The sequence below is a fragment of the Pimephales promelas genome, chromosome 12 (assembly GCF_988280905.1).
Source record: "Pimephales promelas chromosome 12, fPimPro1.hap1.1, whole genome shotgun sequence".
Taxonomy (NCBI): Eukaryota; Metazoa; Chordata; class Actinopteri; order Cypriniformes; family Leuciscidae; genus Pimephales; species Pimephales promelas.
Genome location: NC_142780.1, coordinates 2,991,620 through 3,019,276, shown reverse-complemented (window position 1 = coordinate 3,019,276; position 27,657 = coordinate 2,991,620). Strand labels below are relative to the sequence as shown.

The window sequence follows — 27,657 nt, the reverse complement described above, 5'->3', positions numbered from 1 at the left end:
GCAATATATATATATATATATATATATATATATATATATATATCATATTTCCTTTTTTCAATAGTAAAATAATGACTGAGTGACTGAACTTAAAATACTTGCTTGTAAGCTGAGGAATAAACCTTTACTTAAGTCATTACTTTAATGGTTTATTGAAATTGGCTGAGAAAAATCTTGAAAATGAGCCTGAACATAACAGACAAAGATATACATGGTAAAATAATAGATTTTTTTTACAATAAATCCTCTATGTGATTTTGCATCCACACTCCTAATACGATCAAAGAAAAGTCAAACGCTGAGATTGTTATGATTGTTTAGATTTAATATAAAATAACAGCCGTTTTGTATTTACAAACATTGAAAATACAAATATAGTTCATTAAATAACCTTTTTTTTTTTCAAATAAAAACTCCCATCTGATTTGTAATAAAACCAATTAGTTTCAATAACGGTTTAAAATGCTTTGAATTAAATGGCAACTACAAAATTTATGGACATAATTCTGCTGATACCTGGAAAAAACTAGGCATGTGAAATAAGGAAAGGAGCCGGTTATTCGGTTGATTTATCATGAATGTCTCTGTCAGAGGGCGTCTGGACCAGGAAATGCTGGAAAAACTCCTTCACCTTCCTTTTCTCTGTGAGATCTTGCTTTGTGGGCGACCGGAGCATCAGGCCAGCGAAGATCGGGCCTGCAAACCAGAGACACATCCATCAAACTCACAGTTGTGACGACTGCAGGAAACCTGGAAAATGAAAACTTTTTTTTCGCTAGAAAAGTTATTAATAATGTTTTATTGACATAGTGAAATTACAGAAATGCAAAGTCAAAGTTCAGTTCGAGTTCTGCTTTCCATTGAAACTGGCCTGTGCTCTCAAAAATCTGCGGACAAAAATACACAGAACAAGTAGTGAAAGCGCAGCGGCAACCGACCTAAAATAGCGGCGTCCAGCCGATTGTGTGTCGAGTGTTTCAGCAGCTCTTGGAGGAAGGCCGTCACATAGTTGAACACATTTCTATGGCACTGAGGTAGACTAGAAATGATCTGTGGGCAGAAAGAAAAATGAAACGTTACACGACTATATTGATCAAGCGAAAGCTAGAACATTTTCTGGTTTATTAAAGGCGGTTTTACCGCCACTTTTCAGATATTATTTCGTGTAATATCAAATAATATCTGAAAAAGCACAATATGTTTCACATCACAATACTATATTAATCATTTAAATTTGACAAGACTGAAAATCTAAAAAATGTATTCAGGTGAAATATTCCACAATTTTTCAAATGGAGATCGACCGATAATCGGTTCTACCGATATTTCTTCCAAAACGTAAAATCGGATTCACCGATGAATGGCGGCATCTTGTGGACGTTTTGAGAATTGCGCGGCAGCCGAACTCATCTTCGATCTCCAAAATGACATTTAATTGTTTTTTTCCTTGAAAAAAAAATCATCATGGCTTAAAATCTCCTGAAAGTAACTCAACACCCTTGCCTCATTTAGTATGCATGGCTCTATGAATATGCAAATGAGCCCCGCCTACACTCACTCAGCTCAGAGATCCACTGGTTGACGATCAAGTTCAGAAGATTCTCAATTTGAAAACATCAGACTTTGTAAATTGATTTAGCCTGTTGTTAATATTAATGTTGTTGTTGTTATAAATAAGACGATGCAACTGGGTTTATTAAGCTACACTGAAGTAGTGATGTTTTTTTTTTTTATATTATTATGCAGGTTTTTATTTTATTTATTTATTTGTTAAAAAATTGTTCATATAATTTGTACATGCTCGTTACCACAACGAGCGTCGACTTATTCTGCTGTTTCACGTCTTCATCTGTCTTTAGTGTGTAGTAGGGCTTGTCAAAATGGCTAACACACACACACACACACACACCTGTCTGCTCTGTCTGCTGTCGGCGCTGATGTGTAAGAGTCAGAGTCAGTAGCGTAGCCAGAAAAGAGACTTTGGGTGTGCATCTGAAAAACTGGGTGTGCCACATTAATTGTCAGATTACTGTGCAAAATTATTAACCATAACCATGCCCCACATAACCGTAAAACTATCAAAATATAACTAGACATTACATTACGCTCTGTGTTATATAAACAGTGACATACAAGACTACTAGTCTTGCATTAGTATTGAAAATGCAAGACTTTAGAATATAAAATATAATGAATACAATAGAACATATAGAATCACTGGTATTTTTGCATATCAGGGTCGTATGATCAGGTATATGTATATCATAGCATTTTGTTGCTAGAAAATACTGATTTTCTCTCATTTTAAGGTGTTTTGATGGCCAAACAAAATGGACAACAGTAGCTTTAAAAGCATGAAGTATTTGATCAGGTACTACTTTTTCTTTCCTAAATTAATCAATGTTTTTGGACTAATCTGTTCATTTAATTAATGGTTCAATTGCTTTATTGCTCACGCATAAAGACAGTCACTTGTCGCCGCCTTCTGGCTTAGTTATGCAAGTTGCGCAAACACATTCGAGGAAACGTTATACAAATATATTTACAACAATAATGGCAATAATATTTACAATAAATAATATATTTAATAGGGTGCTTGTGTTGTTAAATTGAGCTTACATTTTCAACTATTTTTGATCAAACTGATTATTTCTGTCGGCCATTTAAAACTTCTATCGAAAAACCCCATCGTTACTGAAAAAGAAGTGGGTTTACCCAGCACTACACCACTGATCAAAACTAATAGCATTGTTTTCAACTACATAATGTTTATTTTAGGTTTCAGACATTTAAATACACATGAGCACTAGTAAAGCAATACATTTGGAGTTAGTAAAATATACACTGATGTCTAGTATGAAAGCAGCAATAACAATCTATTCAGACGTAATTTGCCGATGTGTTTTATTTATATATCAGACACATAGCGGAACTATAAAGTTTAACGTTACTCTATTCTTCTCCCAGTTCAACGGCCACTTTTTTCATGTATTTCGGGAGAAACTGATCATTTTAGGTGCTGTGAATCCAGCTGAAAGGACTCTCTAAAATGCGGCGCTCATCTTGTAATATAGGCTAGCTAGAATATAGATCAATATCATTTATAAAAGTTTTTAACCCTCTGGGGTTGTTCGTTTCAGAGTCACAAACGGGGTGTTCGGGTCCAAATGGACCCAAAGGGCGGGATTCATATTTAAAAAAAAAAAAAAAAAATCATGATTTTTTTTTTTACTCATTATTTATAATATTTTTTTTTCTTTTTTGGTGTTTTGAGAACATTTAAAAAAAAAAAATTATAATTAGTATTAATGCAATAATTATGACAAAATTTCACCCCACTGAACATAATAGAAAAAATATTGAAAAATATATATATTTTTACATTTTTTTTAAAGCTGTATTTCATTTTAGAGTCAAGCCTAGGCCTCATAAAAGCAATTTTTGAAATGAGATGGATGCCATTTGGTGGACACACTGAGCATTTTAAAAATGCAAAACATGTATAATCTGAATTTTTTGTGTGTTTGTGTATAAAAGTGTGTGTGTGTGTGTGTGTGTGTCTGGATGTGTCTGTTTTGCACTCTCGATGTTTTATAGATTTAAAAAAAGCTCAATATTTTTACATTTTTGCCAATTTCCCATTCATTTTCCATGCAGGTCCATTTGGACCCGAACACCCCAAGTGTGACTATTTTTTTTTACAACCTCTTAGACTACTCACATCCTGTCCCCAATTTTTTGGGGTGTTCAAATACCAAATACCAACAAAGTCACTGTGTGCTGTGATTTTTAATATTTTTTAATTTAAATTCTTCGGGTCCATTTGGGCCGAACAACCCCAGAGGGTTAAACGAAGAATTGGACTATCAGACATGGTAAATGAAATAAAAGCGAATACATCTATCAGTTGTGGCTGCGGTGTGTCACGTGACAATCATGACGCGTCACCATGGAAACAAGGTCAGTTAAAATTTGTTTAATTTACGCTTGAAAGTGATGATTTAAAAAAAAAAATATTTTAAGTAATCAACAGTAACCCAAGTTTAGTAAAACATTTTTTATCAAGACTATAAAAAAAATAATTCTGCATCCATTATTAGGTGTGCCAGCTGCCACTGTTGGCACCGGCACACCCGTAGCTACGCCAGTGGTCAGAGTAACACAGAGTAATGTCTCACACACACACACACACACCTGTCTGCACTGGCTGCTGTCGCCGCTGATGTCCAGGCACTGCCGGTAGAAGGAGAAGGGAAGGACGGGTTCGGGAAGCGCGTCGAGGAACAGGAGCAGGGCTTCGGCCACGGAGTGATTACTGCCCGCTGACAGCGCTCAGGTCAAGGGTCATCGCCATCGTTACCTACAGCAGACCACCTTCACCAGTGGCTCATTTGTAAGATAAAAGCACCAGCTACAGAATTACATGTAAATGAAGCCCAGTCCTTCACTAGAAGCCCAGAAACTGGACATAACTGAAGTCTGTGTGTAATGTAGTTTCAGCAATAATATATGTGCAGGCCTATAAACACACAAAAGTTAAAACTGCTTAAAATAATTGTATATTTTTATTAATTTGGTCACAAATTATCTGATATCTGATTTTAGAAGTTGACACCTGCATTTATTTTTTAGTATTTATTTATTTATTTTTAATCATTAATTTTTTTAAAGTGCCCCTATAATGTTTTTTTTGGGATATTGGGATATAGCAGAGCAGCTGTGTGTGAATGTAAAAGCTCTGCAAAGTTTAATAGAGCGAGTCGTCAGTAAATCGAGTCTCTCTTCTGCTGAACCCACGTAGGTTTGAAACACATTTGCATAATGCCAGTATATAGTCCTGATTGGCTGAACAGCGTCTCTTAGCTCCGCCCTCAAACACTGTAGTGTATGTGAGACTGGAGAGTTTGGTTCATGTTTTCATGTTTAGAAGGCTTTCTGCTGACAAACCAAATCCCACCTCGTCGTTACTGTCAGATCAAGAGCTGAGATTCAGATATGATAATGAGCATTTGATTTCTGACCAATCAGAGCAGAGCAGCTCCCAGAGAGAGACTGAATCTTTATCAGAGCGTTTCAGACATGCTGCAGTGGAGATTATGAGAATATTACAGTGTTTTTGACTTTGGATGCATGTATATGTGTAGTAGAGCACCTTAGGAACCTTTAAAAAAGCATAACGGGGCACTTTAACCCTTGTGCTGCATTAGATTTTTAACACCGTTGAGTGCATTAAGGACCAAAAATGGCCACATATTAAACATTGCCTAAAATATTATATATTATTATTTTCCACTTTTACCAAGTTAAATCTTTTAACCAGCATCAGTCCTCATCATAACTACCAAAAATGTATTCAATTTCAGGATTTTAACCCTTTAATTACCAGTTTTGTTTGCGAAACCATCGATTCGTATAAGAGGAAAAAACACAAAAATTCAATTATTTTCATTAAACTAAATGCAAAGAGAAAACTTTAGATTTGGATTATCACAGTCCCACTTTGCAAAAAATCCCACTTAGCGCGTTAGAGACCAAAAATGGCCACCTATTAAACATTGCCTATTGCCTAAAATTAGGTGCATTTCCACCCATAGGGAATAAATATGTAGTGACGTCATCTGGTGGAATACACTATATAATGCAAATATAATGCTTTTGCTTCAAAATGAAAGGATGTTTGTGCAAAAATCATGTTTCATGTATTACTGACAGCCTCAGATTTAATGGGTTTCAATGGGCCATTTTTGGTCTTTATGGTGCTGAGTGTTACTATTTTATCTACACATTGTGTGTTATACATATTTTGCAAAATGGGATCACATTTTTTACATGTATCCAAAAAGTCACAATTTTGCCAAATTTCATACCATTTGCATTAAAACAGCCAAAATGGTCAAAGAAATTAAACTGCAAAAGACCAAAAATGTCCCTAATGCAGCATAAGGGTTAATGTGAGGTAAAGGCAAAACGTTATATATTTTTGTTTTTATTCTGCTTTTGCGATGTGAAAAAGAACAAGGTCACCCATTGGACTACACTTGGAATATGTGCTTTCTCCACCTGATCTATTTATGAAGTGGCAAAAAAAGAAAAAAATTCTAATAATAATTTCTGGAATTATCCAGAAATGAAAGAGACTTCTAGTCCGAGTCGGTTCAGACCACAGACATTTATTATACAGTGAGTGTGTGAAAGGATACGGAGAGTGTCCAAGCTGCCCGTGTCCAAACAATCCCGAATCTCCTCGAACTCACTGCGCAGGCCGGGCTGCTGAAACAGGTCTTCCTGTGACACACACACATCACAACAACTTCATCAAGTCCTTGGATGAACTCCAGTCATTGTACTTTAAAGTTTCATTTACAGCCAGTTCAGTCAATCACAAGAGTAATTCAGCCAGACATCTCTCAACAACAAAGGACGATTTGGGGAATTTTAAATTCCTGTTACTGAAACAACGAGCGCTGAACGGATTCCTGCTTTAGTGTTGGTGTTTCTATGGAGAGGAGCTCAATGGGAGACCATAACAAAGACAAACAGCAGCACACAATCACAAAAGCACAGTTTGAATGTTTTTAAACAGGCCAAGCGACGAGTTTAAGCAAGTCCTGACCTGTTTTTTTGCATAACGGAAGAGATGGTCCACCATCATCCACAATTCCTTGGGGATTTCTTGAGGTTTATCCGTCTCAGGGTCAGGCATCTGGCTTTTTGACTTCATACTCTGATACGACACACAAAAATATGAGGCAAATTATTAATTCCCAGATAATTATGGCTTTTAGTCAAGTTTATGATAATGGAACATTTAAATATGGTCCAGAAATGTCTCCATTGCCTGATTGCAAACGGCATTTTTGAATCTAAACTTAGAGACATCGAACTGATCAAAAGAAAAGACAATTATTATGTTAAAAAAGATTCCATGTCAAATAAACATTAAATAATCCTGAAAAATAAAATGTGTGATGGTTTCCACAAAAATATGAAACTGTTTTCAACTGATATTATAATAATAATAATCATAAATGTTTCTTGAGCATCAGATCATCATATTAGAGTGATTTCTGAAGGATCATGTGACACTGAAGACTGGAGTAATGATGCTGAAAATTCAGCTTTGATCACAGGAATACATTACACTTTACTATATTCACATAGAAAACAGCTGATTTAGATTGGAATAATATTATTTCACAATATTACTGTATTCATGATGAAATAAATGCAGCCTTGGTGAGCAGAAGAGACTACGTTTAAAAACATAAAAAATCATACCAATCTCTCAAACTTTTGAATGATCATATATTACATTCAATCATAAAAATATCAATAAAAATGGGTTTTTTTTCAGACATTTGAGCCGTATACTATATTTGATTATTGAAGAAGCAACATGCCAATGTTAAAGGCGCAGGAAGCGATTTCTGAGAAACACTCTCGACACCCAAAAAAAACCCCACACCCCTCCCTCCATTGCTCCGCCCCAAAAATAACTAATATTAATGAGGTTCCTAAAGTTTTGGTCTAATCACAACCCTTCTTCCTCAACCTATATTCCTCTGAGCTTCTCTTTTTTGTAATGTCTCTCAGCCATCTCTCTTTCTACAGTGTTTCTAAAAATCTCCCTCTTGCTCACTCTCTCTCGGCTCACTCTCTCTCCTCCACCATCATGAGTGGACACGCCCCCTACTGTTGATTGGCTCACTCTCTTTACTCCCAGTCATGAATGGACACACCCCCTACTGCTGATTAGCTCACTCTCTCTCCTCCACCATCATGAGTGGACACGCCCCTACTGCTGATTGGCTCACTCTCTCTACTCCCAGTCATGAGTGGACACGCCCCCTACTGTTGATAGGCTCACTCTCTCTACTCCCAGTCATGAGTGGACACGCCCCCTACTGCTGATTGGCTCACTCTCTCTCCTCCACCATCATGAGTGGACACGCCCCTACTGCTGATAGGCTCACTCTCTTTACTCCCAGTCATGAATGGACACGCCCCCTACTGCTGATTAGCTCACTCTCTCTCCTCCACCATCATGAGTGGACACGCCCCTACTGCTGATAGGCTCACTCTCTTTACTCCCAGTCATGAATGGACACACCCCCTACTGCTGATTAGCTCACTCTCTCTCCTCCACCATCATGAGTGGACACGCCCCTACTGCTGATAGGCTCACTCTCTCTACTCCCCGTCATGAGTGGACACGCCCCCTACTGTTGATTGGCTCACTCTCTCTACTCCCAGTCATGAGTGGACACGCCCCCTACTGCTGATTGGCTCACTCTCTCTCCTCCACCATCATGAGTGGACACGCCCCTACTGCTGATAGGCTCACTCTCTCTACTCCCCGTCATGAGTGGACACGCCCCCTACTGCTGATTGGCTCACTCTCTCTCCTCCACCATCATGAGTGGACACGCCCCTACTGCTGATAGGCTCACTCTCTCTACTACCCGTCATGAGTGGACACGCCCCCTACTGTTGATTGGCAACTGCATGGTTCAGAACTCTAGCGGTTTGTGGATCAGTCAGACAGAGAGCCTCTCTCACCAGCTCTCGGACGGTTTCGAGCGGCATCTCCTGGATGGGTTCCCTCAGCAGACACAGTGTGGCGAGAGACGAGCCGAAGCAGCTGGGCAGGTACGAGCCCGTGACGGAGATGAAGTAATCTTTCCCCCTCTCCAGGTGCAGGACCAGGATATCCTCCAGCTGCTGCTGGCCTGAGTTCAGCTCCGGGGCCGTAGAGCGGTTCACAAACACCTCCAGGTCAATGTCCACACTGCCACCTACACACACACACACACCACAGAGACATCAGAGGAGGCAACATTTAGCACTGCACTGGGGGCGGTGAAAGAAAATGTTGAGTGCACAATAGGGCTAGTTAACCCTGGGTCATCCTAAACTCCTTGGTTATCTTTATGTTTCACACTGCTTATAATTTACACCGGGGTTATTTACACAGAGTGAGCAGTCGTATAGTTTGAGGAGTTATGGGAACCTTGTAATACCAGTGGTCAGAACAACTAGGAGAAGTTTTTGTGTGTCTGTATGTGGGGTTAAACTTTGGAATAGTTTGGGGCTTGAACTTAAACAAAGCCAAAATATTCATCAATTTAAAGTACATTATAAACAGAAGGTCTTATCGCAATACATGTCGGTAATGGTTTAATTTTGTGAGTTGTATTCATGTATTTTTGTTAATATTACCCTGTAGGTATTCTGATTACCATTGTTGGTATTTTCATAGATGTATCCATGTGTTTATAATCTGTTTTATTTTACCTTGTAGGTAATTGATTACCATTGTTGGTATTATTATAATTGTAACCTGAGATCATGATCATATATGGTGTGTATGTAGGATATGTTTTGTTTTGGTATGGTTTTGCTTTTGATGAGGGAGAAGGGGTTTCCCTTCTCTCCTTTTCCATGTTTTCATACATGTACTTATATCCAAAATTGTTATTGAGTGTTATGATAATGTGTAAGTAAGCAACTATTATTGTTTTGTTTTTCCTGTTATTGGTAACCGGGGTGGGTTCAAATAAGTTTGACTTCTATCCACTCCGTTTCGAGCATTAGATTTAGGTTTTGTTAAAGTTGATGTAAATAGGATGAATTTAAAGCCCTGTACAGACTAACCAAAATGCTTTCGTATTGCCTTGTCGTGTGTAACTACATATTGCTCGAAATAAACAAATAATAATCTAATGTAAAGAATTTTATCTCTAAAAACTGTTTAGTGTATAATGCTAGTATATAGGGCATAGAGTAATGAAAAATACAAATAAAAAAGGCTCAAAATAGCCCCACGTGTCCCTACATGCAAACCGAAGCACTGTGTAAGTGTACAGACAGGCAGTGTATTCGCGTATACAGGCAGGAGCCATCTTGGAGAACAGTCTCAATAAGTCGATACAGTTCAGCTCACTTAACACGGCGTTCGTGGTTCGACTGGTCGAGACTGTTTTCCAAAGATGGCTCCTGCCTGTACACATGACGTGGACTGTCTTTATAAAATATCTTCTTAATATCTTCTCTTAACTGGTTTTGTGATCCAGGGTCACATATTTTTCACTAAATGATATAAATAAAGACTAAATTACGCAGTGAAAGCGTGTACTCTAAATGTGCAAACACACTAGTCTAATCTACAAGACTACATTAAGTAGAGTATGCATGTGTGTGTGTGTGTGTGTGTGTGTGAGGGATAGGCTGCACTCGATAATGTCAAATCATACAGCGTTAAAACAACAATTATTGCAGATGATATATATATATCTCACACCCCTATTCAGTACACATAGAAAAACCTAAAAAATGCTCAAAATGAAAACAAAAATTGCTAAGACTTTACCAAAAAAATGTCTACATGTGTATCTGAATGCACACTGAAGAGAAACTGGCTTTAGGACACAGCGGAGCAGCTCATATAGAGCTATAAGGCCATTTAGAGTCATGAAATATCATGTGTTTTTATTAATTTTCCACACGAGGTCGGCAAAGACGCCCAACGTAAGATATTTAGAGCTGAATTAAAAGGGTTATGCATGAAATAGTGAGTTACTTTGTGAGGAATGTGCTTAAATGACTCAATATTTATTATTAATTGATTAACTCTATTAATTTAAAGTTAAATAAAATAAAAAATAACAAAAAAAATCTTTAAAAAAATAAAATAAATAAAAAATATTATTAAAATGAAATAAAATAAGCTTTCTGGACAAAAAAAAAAAAATTACGCTAAGTATAATTTTAGGTCTTTGGTCGTTTTGACCCGCGAGGGAAGGATCATGTGTGATCTGTTGTTTCAAGCGGCATTTTGATGCAAGTGAGGACAGAAAAATGACTTGGTATTGAAACTTCTTGTGTCACATCTGCTTGTGTTAGGAAACTCAGTGAAATAACTGATGGCATTAGCTAACACAAGAGGGTGTGAAACTATGCTAGTCAATCTCAATAAAAACAGTAACCACTGGATGTTGTAGAATTGCTACAGAGATACTATATTCACAGTGGGTGAATATACAGTCAAACCAAACTGTATTCAGACACCTTCAACATTTCTCACATTATCTCAGTTTATTCGCTATAGTTTAGGAAATGGTGATATTATGAGCAGAACTCAGTGGATATTTGACTGGTTTTGCTCTCACACATGAGTTATGTTGAATGTCTGTCAGATGTTAAATTTAACTACACATTTAGATAATACCAGTTTAGCTCACCCGGTGACCAAGCAATGCTTCATGTTGGTCAGTGTGTGTGTAAAAAGAGCATTAGCAATTACAGAAAAGCTTGAATTGCAGCTTGAATTAACGGGTATGTGCCTCTTTGGCTAATGTACTTTCAAGATGGAGGGGCAACATGGCGAATCCCTTACCAGTATGTATTTTCAATGGCATATTATACACTCACGAGAACACTTTATTACTTGAACGAACTAAATATACATTAATGAGTACATTTATTTTCGAAGGAACCAAGTGTTTTTAGATAAGAATAAACTAAAAGAGTTACACAGTGTAGCTTTAAACATTTAGAAGCCAAATTGTCTGGTGGGTGGAAAAGTTGATTTCAAACCCTGACGGTCAGTGTATTGTCTCACCCTGGGCCAGGAAGCCTTTGCACGGGTTCGCTGTTAGCCAGGGTTTGCAGTAGAACGGCTCGTCCAGCTTCTGAATGAACTCGAACTGACACGGCACCTGGCCGTCGTTGTGGACCCTCACGGTCTGAGCCTGATGCTGCATAAACTTCACGTTCTTGAAGTCGAACTGCACACACACACACACAGAGAAACATCAAAATGAGGCATTCGGTTTCCCTTCAAAGGCTAAACATGTAAATACTGACTTGCGTTACAGCTAAACCAACAGTAAAAGTAAATACAGTAAAGATTGTGTAGTATTATTACAATTTAAAAAAGCAGTTTTCCATGTGAATATTTAGTAAAGTGTAATTTATTTATACAGTCTTCAGAGTCACATGATCCTTCAGAAATCACTCTGATATGACTTGATGATTAAGAAACATTTGATTAATATCAATGTTGAAAACTATGGAAGCTTGTTTCCGCCACAGAATAAAACATTTGTTTTATCCCAGAATTGTCCCAAGTCCCAATTGCATGTTATAAAGTCTAAAAAAAACTAACAATTCTGACTTTGTTCCCTTGAAATTGCAACTTTATTTCACGCAATTCTGACTTTATAACACATTATTGCGAGTTTTATTTTTTATTCAGTGGCGGAAACAAGTTTCCATAGAAAACAGCATGTTTTTGTGGAAATGGAAATGATTTGATGAATAAAAAAGAACAGCTTTTTTAAATATATAATCTTTTGTAACATTATAAATGTCTTGACTGTCACTTCTGATTAATTTAATGTGATCTTTCTGGATAAAAGTATTCATTTCTTTCAAAGCCCAAACTTTTGAAGTGTAAATGTGAAATGTGTGACAGAGTCACAGACTGAATAATGACAACACTTCAGATGCTGGAGGACGGAGACGGCTCACCTCTGTCCCAGACAGCGTCACTGAAGGAATGCAATCGTTCTCCTGTCGGTCGATGCGCCTCACGATCTCTTCGAATGTCCGTTTGTAGGACTCGTCGTTCACGAGCTTGATCTGCGCAGATTTCAGTAAGGCGACTGAGAATTATGGCAGGGAAAACTCTTTCCGATTCCTAAAATTTTAATTTTGATTCCTCTTATTGATTCCATTTCAATATGACTTTAAACAATTCAAGCGTGAGACGACTCGCTGTGTTCATGTGCGATGGTAATCATGGTAAATACCAAAAGCCGACGTAGACACCCCCTCATGTGGTATTTTCCACTGGGCAACTCGTAGAATATTTTTATGGACGAGTTGCCGAGTTGAGGTGACCTTTGACCTTTTCAAAATGGCATGAATGGTAAAAATATATGAAGAGTTCAGATGCAAAAGCCTCTAAATGCCATTTGAAATTTTCTTCTTTAATGATGATTTTTATCAAGCTTGTATATTTAAGTTCCGTGATTTCACTTAAATGACAATGATAATTACCTATTAATTGTTATTTAAGTGAAATTACTGAACTTAAATATACAAGTTTGATAAAAATCATCATTAAAGAAGAAAATTTCAAATGGCATTTAGAGACTTTTGCATCTGAACTCTTCATATTCTATTAATGATCTAGAAAATATACAGCATATTATTTACCTTCTGAGTTTTGATGAATCATTTTCTTGCTGTTGCAGATGACTTAAGCAATCTAAAATAGTTCTAGCTAAATAACAGGTCTGGATCTCCATCTTTTTACCACATTACGACAACAAAAGCACTTGAACGCAACACACTGGTAAATACCAGTTCACAAGTGGAAAATATCCTATTTTCTATAGCACACGAACGCAGCATCAGTATATCGGACCAGTGCAGCTCTTAAAGGGATGGTTCACCCCATAATAAAACTCAACCCCTGTTCAACCCCGTAAGACTTTCGTTCATCTTCGGGAACACAAATGAAGATATTTTTGATTAAATCTGAGAGCTGGATCACTCCTCCATAGGCTTCTATTGTAATTGATTCATTGGGGTGAACTATCCCTTAAAGTGACAGCACTAACATTCCTGCCGTCTCTATAATAACACTAAACAAAAGACAAAAATTCACTCGTTCTTCACTGAATAACTATATTTGTGTATATTTTACTTATAAAGTGCAGTGTTATTTTACATGTGATTACAGATTCTGTACCCGAACACTGAAAATCATAAAACACTGTTAATTTCAGTTATCTTTGTTCAGCTGTATCTTTTTGTTGCGATTGCTAATTTCTTATCAGTTCTTTGAGTGTTTACTTGTCTTTTATAATGCTTAACATTTGTACATTAGTCAGGCTAGTTGTTTTTCTATGGTATTTTTAAACCTCAGGCAAACGCTCTTTGTTTAGCCTGATCAATTTTGTTCATGATATTCAGCTACAAATAAATGTTTCGCAATAGATCCCTTTTCAGTTGGTAAACATGGTGATGTTTTTATGTGGGCGGAGCTTAGGTGGAGGCAGAACGATCCCTCTGGCCGCTTCACTAACGCTAGTTAGCAAGTTTTATTAGCTTTTTTTTTAACAATGACTGGAGAAAATCAGATTTTATCTTAATGTGTAAGGTCACTCAGTGTCCAGGACTGCAATTGTTATTTTCAAAAGTTAATTTTAATGGACAGAACCAGATCGGCCGACCCGTAGCCTTCACGCACTCACTCAATGCATGGACGATCTGACTGATTAATGTACGTTCCCTCGGTTGAGTGGCCTGACTTCTACACCTACCTTATAGAGAAACCGATCGTAAAGAGAAACTGAGGGCATATAAATCTTTAGATGCCTACATGGTCCTGTACAAGACTTGTGTGTACGATCCGCAGTTCTGCCGAGTCAGCGCCGAAACCACGACAATGTAAAGAGTGACATTACAGTGCGATTTTAATCATGTGAATATTTTCTAGAAATAAAAGTTCCAGATACAGCATATTCATGTTTCATCAATTCTTGCACCAAACAACACAACAAGATGACATTTAATAATAATAAAAGTAATTTAAGCTCCTTATTATGTAGCCGAATCTGTGCTGGTTTGCATTGGCCGCCTCCAGTTTTCACTTTGTTTTGCCTCCAGCTAGCGCCGTGACGTAACTGTGACGTCGGCAAAAGGGGTCTATAAGACTAAATATAAAAGATATCGAAGTTTTTTTTTCCCTTATTGGAATCGAAATTAGTAATCAATAAGAATTGGAATCGTTAAAATTGAAGCAATACCCAACCCTACTGAGGATGAGGAGTGTGTGCGATCACGTCTGCTACTGTTCTCACCCCTATCTCCAGCAGAGAGCTGACGGGTTTGTGGTCACTGGTCTTCAGGGTCATGTGACTCTGGTAATTAAGCTGTTGAATGTCCTTCCCCCTCCACAGGATGCGGTCACACCACGCAGGAACTCGACACTTCTCACTGCATCAACACAAATAAACGATTTTTAACACTGATAATCATAAATGTTTCTTGAGCAGCAATTCATCATATTAGAGTGATTTCCGAAGGATCATGTGACACTGAAGAGTAATGATGCTGATCACAGGAATAAATAATGGGGCTAAAACACATCAAGATCATCTGAACTCTAGGCGATGCTGTCTTCAAACGTTTTGGGCACCTTCAGAATTTGCTGTTCAGGAAATTGTGTGCCGATGCGTCAAAACACTTAAAAATAATTACAATGTATGCCAAATTTCAAAAAATGGCAGACGTGTGACTCTTCCGATCAGATCCATGACCAAACGTTTCAAAAGTTGTGAGAAACATAGCCATTTTTCAGATCTCATGACCTGTAGGTGGCGCTATTTCCAAATTTGGCACACACCCTCGGATCATGGTGTTGATGAAGTGTACCAAGTTTAGTTTCGATAGATAAAACTATTGCAGAGATTTAGCATCTAATGTAATTACAGAGTAGACTCAATATTAATATTAAGTTCACATTAATGTAACTTTTTAACGAAAAGAAATATCAAAATTCTGTTCAGTCATTTCTGCGAGGCTTTGTCCAGTGATCATCTGAGAGGTTTTTCAAGAGTAATTGGCTGTACTAAGCCTGTCTCAAGGACAAAAGGTTCAAAACTAATGACAAAAGTGAATATTTGAACTGGTGGTGGCGCTATAGAGTTGGTCATAGAAACCCCAAAGTTGGTCAGATTACTATTCAGGGCCACCTCTATAAGTGTGCCAAATTCCAGCACTTTCTCATGTATGGTTTATAAGGCTGTCATTCGCGATCAACTGGAAATAATAATAATAATAAAAGGCATTAGAAAAAAAACATTGTTTTGATGAAGTAAATGTTTCTTGCAAGAACATGTGATTTTAGCACATTGCTATGTGTTCGTTTATTGTACGTTGTGGAGAATATTAGCTCTTTTCTTGAGAGTGTGACAGGGGAAGTGATGTTTGATGGTGTTCTCTGACCTTGTATCCCACTGATCTGAGCCAGTGTCATATTTGTATGTGGGTTGGAAATCAATCTCTCCCTCCGTGAATCCCACAAACACAACCTCCTCATCCATCTGCCGCTTCAGCTGAAACACACACACATTCATATTTCCAAATTACCCCCCATTATCCAGAGAAACGCACATGATGTGTTGAGTCTTACCTGGTCATGATTACACAGGGTCTCAAACTCCTTTTTAGCTATTAACTCCTTCACATGATCGACTTCAAGGTCACTTAAGCGATAGTTTAGATCTCCCAGCCATATCACAACACTGGAAAAGAAGAGAACATTGACGAACATTGAACATTGACAGGCCTAACACTAACTTTAGCATTAGCGATAATATCGCGATATGATGAAACGCGATTTTGTAACCGCAAAAGCTGCGATTACACTGATCACATGACACACGAGAAAAATCGCAATTAGATAGGGCCCTATAAAATCCGTTTTCTTTTTTCCCAAATTCCGTTTTATTTTTTCCTAAATTCCGTTTTTTCCGTTTTAATTTTTGCAAATTCCTTTTTTTCCGTTTTAATTTTTGGGAATTCAGGTTTTTTTTACCCTTTACTGTTATTTTAGTTGTAAAAAGAGCTTTTAATGTTGCTTTTAAAGGATTAGTTCACTTTTGAAAAAACTTTTGCTGATAATTTACTCACCCCCATGTCATCCAAGATGTCCATGTCTTTCTTTCCTCGGTCGAAAAGAAATTAAGGTTTTTGATGAAAACATTCCAGGATTTTTCTCCATATAATGGACTTCAATGGGAACCAGGTCCAACCGAGGTCCAAACGACAGTTAATAACAGTTTCAGATGCAGCTTCAAATGTCTTTAAACGACACCAGACGATGAATAAGGGTCTTATCATGCGAAACGATCGGTTATTTCAAAACTTATTCCAAAAATGTAACTTTTATAAGGACAAATGCTAGCCTTGCTCTATTCTGTGAGGCGCGTTTGTAACGTCACGTAATACGTAATTACGTTCAAAAGGTCACGGGCGACGTAGCCAGAAGTACAGAGTCAGAGAACAACCGAGGTGTTTACAAGTTGAACGCATAGGTTGAACGTAAAAACTAACTCAAACGCCGTTTACAAAAAAGGAATGAAAAGGTAAAACAACGATGTCGGACGATTTTGATTCTGTACTTCCGGCTACGTCGCCCGTGACCTTTTGAACGTAATTACGTATTACGTGACGTTGCAAACGTGCCTCACAGTATATTACAAGGCTAGCATTTGTCCTTAGAAAAGTTACATTTTTGGAATAAGCTTTGAAATAACCGATCGTTTCGCATGATAAGACCCTTATTCATCGTCTGGTGTCGTTTAAAGACATTTGAAGCTGCATCTGAAACTGTTATTAACTGTCGTTTGGACCTTGAACCGTTTGGACCCCATTGAAGTCCATTATATGAAGAAAAATCCTGGAATGTTTTCATCAAAAACCTTAATTTCTTTTCGACTGAGGCAAGAAAGACATGGACATCTTGGATGACATGGGGGTGAGTAAATTATCAGCAAAAGTTTTTTCAAAAGTGAACTAATCCTTTAATGTGAATGATTAAAATGTACACAAATAAAATAGGCATTTACTCTTAAAATGACAAATACTGCATGATGCAACATAACACTGCACTCCAAGTACTTCAAGTAACAACAAAATATGGTTATTATGAGTTTTAAACTGTCCTGTAAAATAAATTATATTAGTTTATATAAGTTAAAATAAAAGTCTCACTCTAGCTGTGTCGTAATGTGCATACTATCCATCCTAAATAGTATTTGACATTACTGTCAATACTATTTCGGGCATAGTATGCATATTGGGACGCAGCTTCTGTCTCTCGCGCGCACTGTCGAGCGCTCTCTCGGACACACTCGGTCTCTCTCGCGCGCACTGTTGAGCGTGCTGTCTCGTCTCTCTCGCGCGCTATCGACTCGGACACACCTAATTAGATTATTTTCTATAATCGTTCAGCCCTAGTTAGTGTGTAATGTTGCTGTTTGAGCATAAACAACATCTGCAAAGTTACGAAGCTCAAAGCAAAGAGAGACATTTTCTTTTACAGATATCGCTTTTTAAGGACTACAATAAACAGCTGGTAGGAACTACAATGAGCTTGTTCATGGGTTAGTGACATCACCAACCCTCAAATTTACATAAACCCCGCTCACAGGAATGCGATTTATAGCTTATCCTGACAGAATATGCTAATCAATGACTAGAAGATCGTTAACTCCACATCAGCTACATAAATTCATCAACTAACCAATCAGAAATGTCCTGTTCTATTCTACATGATGTCACTTCTTGTTGAGTCTCTCCATCTTTGTTGACTCCGGTTTGAACAAAAAAGGCTACAAGTTTTTGAAAATTTTCAGTGCGAATGTGTGAGGTAATAGGAGCTTACACACACGCTGTCGAAGCTCCGCCCTCTATGCTGGGAGCATCAGCTCATTTGCAATTAAAGGGACAAACACAAAAACAGTGTTTTTGCTCACCACCAAAAAGCAACAATTTTAACATGCTATAAAATGATCTGTGTGGTATTTTGAGCTAAAACTAGGGGTGTGCGATATGACGATTTTCAATCGTGGACGATTAAAATGTCTCCACGATCTGCTTTTGAAGGAATATCGTAGTATCGTGTTACAGTGCATTCTATCAGTTCAGTTCTGGCGCCGTCTCAACTGTACAACGTGACGTATAGCCTACACATCACACATGAATAGGTACGGGACACAGCAATTCACAAAAGTTCATTATTTGCATAAGCCTTGCCGGTTAAAAATGTAATTCACGCGCTGATTCGCTGTTCTAACGTGCGCTTTCCTGACCGCATAAATTACCCCTGACACTGAAAGCAAACATTTGAGAGAATATCTGGTGTAATATGCGTCTACAGTATATTAAACACATCGCGTGCTGGTCTAAAAGTGACAGGAATAAATATTACTGCCGCTCGTCCTTAAAGGGATAGTTCACAAAAAAAACAATAATAAAAAAATCTGTCATTATTTACTCACTCTTAATGTTGTTCCAAACCTGTATTAATTTCTTTCATGTGCTGAACACAAAAGATGATTTTTTTTATGTAGGTAACCAAACAGTTGCTGGTCCCCATTAACTTCCAGGAGAGAACCTATAAAAAACTATAGGGGGACCAGCAACTGTTCGGTGACCCACATTATTCAAAATAAATTTTATTTTCAACAGAAGAAAGAAACTTATTCGGGTTTAAAACATCTTGAGAGAGTAAATTAAGACCATTTTCATTTTTGAGGGAACTATCCCTTTAGTGTTAATAAAACAAAACAAAAAAACACAAGGAGAAAATCACTCACTGACTGAGAACTTTAATAGTAGCTGTAATAAGAATCAATAATTTATTCAGTAAAGTCTCTGTAGTGTTTTAATTTCATATTTGTTAATTTAATTACTTTCTTCAATGCTACTGTAAATACACCTACTGCATCTGAAAAAATAATTTGTGTAATGTTTATCTTGTCTTATTTTTTTAATAACAAAGAAAATAATGACAAAGATTTTTATCTTCGCCACTGGCCTAAATGTGTATGCACATTTCTTTTTTCTTTTGTTACCTAAGGCTTTGTTTTTAACATAGGGACATTAGTTTGGCTGTAATGAACAGCCACTTGCAAAATATTAAAACCAACTTGAAAAAGAATCGTGATAAAAAATCGTGATCGTGATTTTCCTAAAAAAATCGTGATATGATATTTTTTCCATATCGCCCACCCCTAGCTAAAACTTCACATAAAGGGCCATTATGCCACCCCTTCACACCAGATATGCTGCACGTTGGCCAGTTCATACCTGTGTTTCATGATGGTGAGGGGGGGCAGTGTGGGGTCCTCCTGCCGGAACTGAATCCTGCGGCAAATGTCCTTAAAGTCCTGGTTCCGTCGCTCGAACTCTTCGGTGTGCGCGGCGAGGTGGGAGTTCACCACACAGATGTCCGAGTTGTGAAACTGGAAGCGGATGGCTACTGCACCTTTATTTCCCTAGAGGAGAAAGAAGGTTGTTTGAATGTGATAAGCTAATGCTTACATTTCTTTAGGCAACTTCATGCTTCTAATTTAGGAGAACAGTTGGAGTCCATTTATGTCAATGTTAATATGACACAATCAGGGTTGGGGAGAAACGGAATACATGTAACGGCGTTATGTAATCAGGATACAAAAATCCAGTAACTGTAATTCGTTACAGTTGCATCAAAAAACGTAGTAATCAGATTATAGTTACTTTTTGAAAAAGAGGGGGATGCTTTCAGGATTACAATGGTTTCATTTAAAACTAAGTAAAAATGTGTTTTTTGGCATAATAACACTATATTAATGACTCGCGCGACACGAGTCACGTGTGCCTGCGTGAAATAACAGCTCTCGACAACAATCTCCTCAGACACCGATTGAATCACTGCTGCTAGAAACGATGCTGCTCACAGGTAAAAATGCTTTCATTTCTTGGAAATGCCGCTGCTATTTTGTTTTTAAAGAGGAAAATTCCAACAACATTGTTTTACAGTGCATCCTGTGCCGTGTTGTTAGCTTAGCCTAATATGTAGCGTTTATAGACGAATCCGACGAGCGTTCTGTGTAGGCTGCCATCTTGTGGCGACGCCATTACTGAGCTGTTACACAGGCATATAGACATATGCACCGGTATGTAAACAAACCTCGGTGATAACGCGAACTCACCGTCGATGACAGCTACAGCCAGGCAGAATGACTTGTTGGTTTGATCTGTGACTGCAGTGGCCTCCAGTCACAGATGAAGGTACAAACGATCTTACAGACTAACGTTATTTATGAAAATAGCTTGGCAAGCTAGCTAGGCTAACGTTTGCTAACGAGGAAACTATAAAAAGATCTGTCCATTTGGCAACAATAAATAAATAAATGAATGAAATCAAATAAACAAATTCATGTTTTTCATTTGTGTCCATTATTTATCTCATTTTCACATTGCAACAGGCAACGTAACAGCTAGAAAGTATACATAATATCGACCAATTAGTGTTTTTAAACCATGGAATGAGGTCAATATAACAGCGGGAAAACAATTATGTCACATAACGTTACATTTAGCTCAGGAAAGCCATTTAATGACCATAGCATGTTAATTGAATAGAAAAAACAGCAAGAGAGGAGATTTTGCTGATCACTATATCACATTATTATATTTTTTTTACTCATGTCATTAAATAATTGTTATTATACGCGAATGTCCGCGTCTTGTACTCGCCCAGGAAATCTGTGTAAACCGTACGGCACCAGACAGGGGCAGTCGACCCGGGGTATTCACAGTGTTTTCTCTTCAAAATTGAAATTTTAGTGCCACCATTGAAACAATTTATAACGGAAACTGTTTACCCACTCGACATTATACAAGGGGTAACGTTGTAACGTTAGTGACAGTCGTAAATCGCGAGCTGTTTATTCCAGTGGACGCAAGTTGCAACTAAAACAATAGGAGGCAATGGCGCAACGCTACCCAGCAGCAACAGCTCAGTAATGGCGCCCCGCTTACTTCCGGTAGTTTCGCCGGATTCGTCTATTACTGCTTTAAAATTCTGTGGTTTGTATGATCGCAGTTGTAAGTTTTCTAGTGATGCTGGAATCTGTAAAAATTAAGAGAGTAGCTTTTTTAGTACCTAAAATTTCCTTTCATTATCTTTTCGTTCTCAGTCTCACTTAAGGGGATGTTCACCGCTAACGTTAGGGAACTCCTACTTCCAACGGCCCAAGTTCAGTCAGGCAAATTAAGAAAGATCACGGCATTAGTCAACAGTTTATTTCCTATTCTAAAATAAACTAATATGTAGATTGTGTAGAATTTTTAAATGTTGTGTTTTTACAATTTCCTTAGCCTACATAATACATAATAATCTCTATAGCCCTTTAAATAAATATATTTCAGGGATGTGAAATTCTTAATAAATAAAAGTTTTTTGGTAACACTTTACAATAAGGTTCATTAGTTAACATTCGTTAACTACGTTAGTTAACATGTACTAAGAATGAACAATACTTCTTCAGCATTTATTAATCTTAGTTAATATTAATTCCAACATTTACTAATACGTTATTAAAATCAAAGGTTGCATTAGTTAATGCACTGTGAACTACCATGAACACACAATGAACAGCTGTATTTATATTAACATTAACAAAGATTAACAAACACTGTAACTAATGCATTGCTCATCGTTAGTTCATGTTAGTTAATGCATTTACTAATGTTAACTAATGAACCTTATTGTAAAGTGTTGCCAGTTTTTTTTTGTGTTTTTTTAAATAATATCTGTCCTTGAAGTAATCCAAAAGTAATCAGTTACATTACTTTCATATTCTGGTACTTGGTTAACGTTACTGAATACTTTTTTTATGAAGTAATTTGTAACTGTATCGGAATACATTTTTAAAGTAACCCTCCCAAGCCTGGACACAATATATCAAGTAGGCATGAGAAAATGAAGCTCTTCAAGGCCACACATTATTTTAAGGTGACGTTGTTACAATGTCGTTACACAAATAAGTACTGAGTGATATTAATGAACTACATCTACTTACTGTAGGGTTAGGGTAGGATTAGGCTAGGTCCTCGTAACACACTCACCACACACTTCTCGTAACTCACTCACCATGCGCCCCATGACGCCTGTGCCGACGGTCTCGGCCTCCATCTCAGAGATGTGCGGCACATGCTCCGCCTTCACGTAGAACAACAGCATGATTCCCACCAAACGCACGACCTTCACCTAAACAACACACACCAATACTCTTACAAGGACAATAAAGTGGTGAAACATTTAATCGTCTCTGTTGCTCTTCCTCATTTTTAGTATTGTTTACTTCATCGGAATGGTACGAAACTTATTAAAAGCTTTGGCACTTGCTATGCGAACATGATTTGAAAAGGTTAAACGGTCCTGAAAAGAATCGTCACACTTGTTCTTCTAATCGTGTTCAAACGTATTTCCTCTAGTGGAGGCGTTTGGTACTGCAGCCAAACAAAATCTCACTAAAAGCCCATTTTTCAAGCTCAAATTAGGAACGCAATTACTTTAGATTTATGGCTTTGATTTTCTTACAGTTTTAGAGTAAAAGGTGCTGTATAAAAATAGTATTTTTGTGCATTTTTCATAACAAACAAACGTAAAATTCTGTAACTACGTCGTTCACTCTAATTATTAAAAACCTTTTTCACTTCAGCAATAACCCGAGTGTGCTTTAAAAGCCTTCAAGATTTACAACAGTTTAAGTTGGAAATTTATTTTTCCGTTTTATGCTCAAAAAATGAATAAATGGATTATAAATACAGCGTAAATATAATTTAGTACCATAAAATCCCCTAAAAAAATACAAAATAATAAATAAAAACCATTATCTCACTAAAACAGTACATTCATTTAATTTAAGTATATATTTTTTCGTCGTCATTTTTGACCAACATGCGAAGAGCACCCGGCAGGTTAAACAAAATGAGTTTAATGGGGTTAAAATGATTGATTACAGGGGGACTTTAATAAACTAGAGATTTCTGAGTCAGCGTCAGCTGCAAAAATGAAGTTGACGACGCTCATTAAGTTACATATTCGCACATATATTTATCCAGGGCAACATTAAGACTGAGAGGCCATGTGAAGTGGCAAACGTTAGGTTTCTACAACTGTTTCACATGATAAGCCACATCTGAGGTTTATTTATTTTTCTCTATGACTCTTACCGTCTAATTAAAGTTTGGTCAACTAAGCCTCTTCTTGTTTAGTTGACTTTTAAGGTGTTGTTATCCTAATAACCCAGTGTGAACATTAGCTCATGGGTGCGAGGGCAGAGGAGGTCCTTACTAAAGCATACTTGGCATCTGGATGGAGGCTCTTGTAGACGGCTAGCATCCACTCGGGCTCTTTAGGAGTATCATTGAAGAGAAACGCCTCCTTACTGAGATCCAGCTCCTGGAAACTACAGCAGGGAATCACACACACGTCTTCATCACTGTCTACGTTATCATGTGACCCTGGACCACAAAACCAGTCACATGGGAGCAATTTTTTGAAATTAAGATTTATACATCATCTGAAAGCTGAATGAATAAGCCTTCTTGATGTATGGTTTGATAGGATAGGACATAATTTGGCCGAAATCTGGAATTTGAGGGTGCAAAAAAATTGAAATACTGAGAAGATCGCCTTTAAAATCGTCCATTTATGTTCCCGATTTTGAAACACTCACTCACAAAAATAAACGTTTTATATATTAACAGTAGGAAATTTTGAAAATATCTTCATGGAACATGATCTTAATATCCTAATGATTTTTGGCATAAAAGAAAAATCTATAATTTTGACCCATACAGTGTAGTGTTGGCTATTGCCACAGATATACCCGTGCGACTCGTGGCTGGTTTTTGTGTCACAAATGCGGATTCTCACCCCACGAGGTAGAAGTCAGGAGGGGTGGTGGAGGACGCCAGCCATGGACTGAGACTTTCCTTCGGATTCTGGCCATTCACATTGTACGTTCCCACGAAGAAGCTGTCGGCACATAATGAGAACAGAGTCGGTGATTCACAAGATCCCACAACACGAGCCAAAGAGAGAAGCTGCCGGTGTAAATTAAGAAACATCTCACGCATCCTGAAACCTCACGATGAGCCTGAGAGAACGAGTCTGACTCTGGGCTTAATGCCTTTTGTCCTAAACAAGAGCTTTGCGAGCCTTTATGAATACTCTTCGTGTATTTGCAGCTGTAGGACAGTGTTTCGCTCAACAGGGGGCAGCGTCGAGTCACTGCTGCATTTCTAAGATGAAAACAAAGTACACCAAATAGAAAAAGGTACGAGTAACAAACCAAACTGTTTGATTGAAAATCCTGGTTATAGTTATTGTTTCAAAGCGATATTTATAATGAATATGTTTCAGGGATGATCTTTGAGTTTGTTTTCTAAATAAAGGCTGCCAAATGTACAGTGAAAATACTTAGATCAGTCTTAAATAGTGTATATTCGTTAATATTCATTCAGTCTTGTATATTCAAGTGTTGTTATTATTATTGTACATGATAATAAATGACTTTCCTCACAAAAAGGTTTTAAAATATTTAGAGCAAATAAATCTTATTATTTATTAAAAATGTTCATTATTTTTTATTTATTTAATTGTTTAGTGGGAGGGAAACGAAACATTAAAATACACTTTTTTTAACAGGGAATAACTGTTATAGCTAATGTTAATAATATTTCACAATAGTCTTGAGTTTCTTTCGGGAAAGAAACACGTCACAATATTCCTCATTTAAATAATTAATATGCAGAATAAAGGGGCGGGGCCTGGTTGAGTTCGTTAGTAGTGTGTTGCGGTTATGGTAAGGGGCAGGACATTTCCCAAACACCCTCGAAGCGCTCGACCAATCACAACACACTGCTCCAGCCGACCAATCAGAGCACAGTGTGCTTTCAGGAGGAGGGGCTTCATAGAGACAGGAAGTAAACAGAGCGTTACTGACAGACTAGGAAGAGAGGAGCCGCAACAATGGAGAATATGAGGAAAATAATCAACATTCAAGCTGGAAAACCTGTTCTAGTAGAGCCTGAAAATAACATCGAGACTGTGGAACGCATAATCGGTCCTCTTTCACCTCAGGCATGAGAACTGGCACTGACACACACCTGTAGTTCTGGATGTACGTGTAGGCGTCCTCGTTCTTCAGGAGCTCACATTTGATGAGGTTATCCCGCAGGCCGAACTGGGGCATCCCGAGCATCTGGTCTTTATTTAACAAGATGTGCTGGGAGTTTCGGATCAGCTCATCTCTCAGCTCGCCCTTCCCTCTCTCCTGGCTGAGTATTTATGACAGAAATATTTGGCTTTTATTCAATAAGAATGCTTTAAACTGATGATTAAAGACATTTATAATGCTACACAACTTTCTAAATCACATAAACACTGTTCCTTTGAACTTTCGGATCATCAAATAATCCTGAAAAATGAAAATCTGAAGCAGCACGCCTACGTTTTCAACGCTGATATAATCATAAATGTTTCTTGAGCATCAACTCATCATAACAGAGTGATTTCTAAAGGGTCATGTGACACTGGAGTAATGATGCTGAAAATTCAGGAATGAATTACACTACTGTATTCACTGTACAGTACACTACTGTGTACTAACTATATTTAATTATTAGAGTTGTATATGATATGCATGCATGTATGTATTATTTTTATTTTTTTACTGAAGTAGCTAATCATGTAAATTTTATAGTGTATAAAAGCCCTTCCAGGGACAGGAGTTGAAAATTAGCAATAGCTATAAACTTTATATGCAACACTTCAGTGACATGCTTGGTCTTGACACTATGTTTGTTTGCATTGTCCCTGTCAAATAAATAAATAAATAAAAATAAAATAAATTTCACATAGAAAACAGCTGATTTACATTGGAATAATAGTTCGACTGTTTTTACTGTATTTTTGCTCACATAAATGTATCTATGGTCAAAAACATCTGAGTAAGATAGTGTAAATATGATGAAACAACAAATTATATCTTACATCAGGACTCTGACAGTAAATAAACAGTATTAAAGTATTGTTGTAAGGTTAAAACATGACTTCACACTCCCAGCTAGCAAACAGATTATTAACCTCACCGTGAAAAATCAAACCATAACGGTTTTGTAGAGCCATTATAAATTAGTAAAACTGGGGATTGAACATTTAAAACTGTTATTTTTCTTCCTTTCTCAAGATTAATCTGCAAATGACTGTCATAAACACACTGGATTAAATACCATAGATGTTTTGGAAACATGAAAATATGCCTAGCAGAGATTTCCTCTGATGATGTTGAATAAAGCCGACTTTAAATCAAGAACAGCAAGGAAAAGTTATGTTATAACTATATATATATTATTATGTTTAAGCTGTTATAACGGCAGATTTATGAAAGAAACGCTAACCATGTGAAACGTACCTCTCACACACACTGCGCTCGTCCTCTTTCTTCTGTCCGACGCCGTCGGCTTTTCCTGCAAACGTGGAGACAGAAGATTATCTCAGATTAGTCCACAGCATTACACAAACACAAGTCCTTCGTTAAAGGAGTAGTTCACGTTTAAAAAAAAAACTTTTGCTGATTATTTACTCACACCCATGTCATCCAAGATGTCCATGTCTTTCTTTCTTTAGTCGAAAAGAAATTAAGGTTTTTGATGAAAACATTCCAGGATTTTCTCCATATAATGGACTTCAATGGTAACCAAACAGTTCAAGGTCCAAAAGAGAGTTTCAGTGCAAGGGCTTTAAATGACACCAGACGATGAATAAGGGTCTTATTAAGCGAAACGATCGCTCATTTAATAAATAAATATCAAAGTTTAAGTTTTATAAGCTCAAATGCTTACCTTGCTCTGTTCTGTGATGCGCATTCGTGACTCTCCTGTTCGAACTCGTTCATCAAAACGAACGGTTGAATGAACCAAATGACACAAAAAAAGATTATTTTTTTCGAAAGAGTCACGAAACAGAACTAGGCGACCATTTGAGTTTATAAAACTTAAGGCCCGTACACACCGGGA

The 27,657-nt window shown here is 37.3% G+C and overlaps 1 protein-coding gene across 3 annotated transcripts in view; it reads right to left on the bottom strand.

Annotated features, from left to right (window-relative positions):
- Positions 1-307: 307 nt before the first annotated feature.
- The window catches only part of inpp5b (inositol polyphosphate-5-phosphatase B), a 37,086-nt gene continuing 9,736 nt past the window's right edge, over positions 308-27,657 (bottom strand). For all 3 annotated transcript variants that reach the window (XM_039651256.2, XM_039651257.2, XM_039651258.2), the window contains 17 exons: positions 27,054-27,108; positions 25,747-25,917; positions 24,512-24,613; positions 23,927-24,041; positions 22,721-22,837; positions 19,891-20,078; positions 16,208-16,319; positions 16,021-16,130; positions 14,874-15,009; positions 12,532-12,642; positions 11,621-11,786; positions 8,560-8,795; positions 6,614-6,724; positions 6,201-6,285; positions 4,195-4,322; positions 939-1,050; positions 308-696 (listed from right to left, as the gene is read on the bottom strand). In XM_039651256.2, the coding sequence (XP_039507190.2) occupies positions 557-696; positions 939-1,050; positions 4,195-4,322; positions 6,201-6,285; positions 6,614-6,724; positions 8,560-8,795; positions 11,621-11,786; positions 12,532-12,642; positions 14,874-15,009; positions 16,021-16,130; positions 16,208-16,319; positions 19,891-20,078; positions 22,721-22,837; positions 23,927-24,041; positions 24,512-24,613; positions 25,747-25,917; positions 27,054-27,108 (2,195 nt within the window). In that variant the 3' untranslated portion in view covers positions 308-556. The remainder of the gene's footprint in view (positions 697-938; positions 1,051-4,194; positions 4,323-6,200; positions 6,286-6,613; positions 6,725-8,559; positions 8,796-11,620; positions 11,787-12,531; positions 12,643-14,873; positions 15,010-16,020; positions 16,131-16,207; positions 16,320-19,890; positions 20,079-22,720; positions 22,838-23,926; positions 24,042-24,511; positions 24,614-25,746; positions 25,918-27,053; positions 27,109-27,657) is intronic.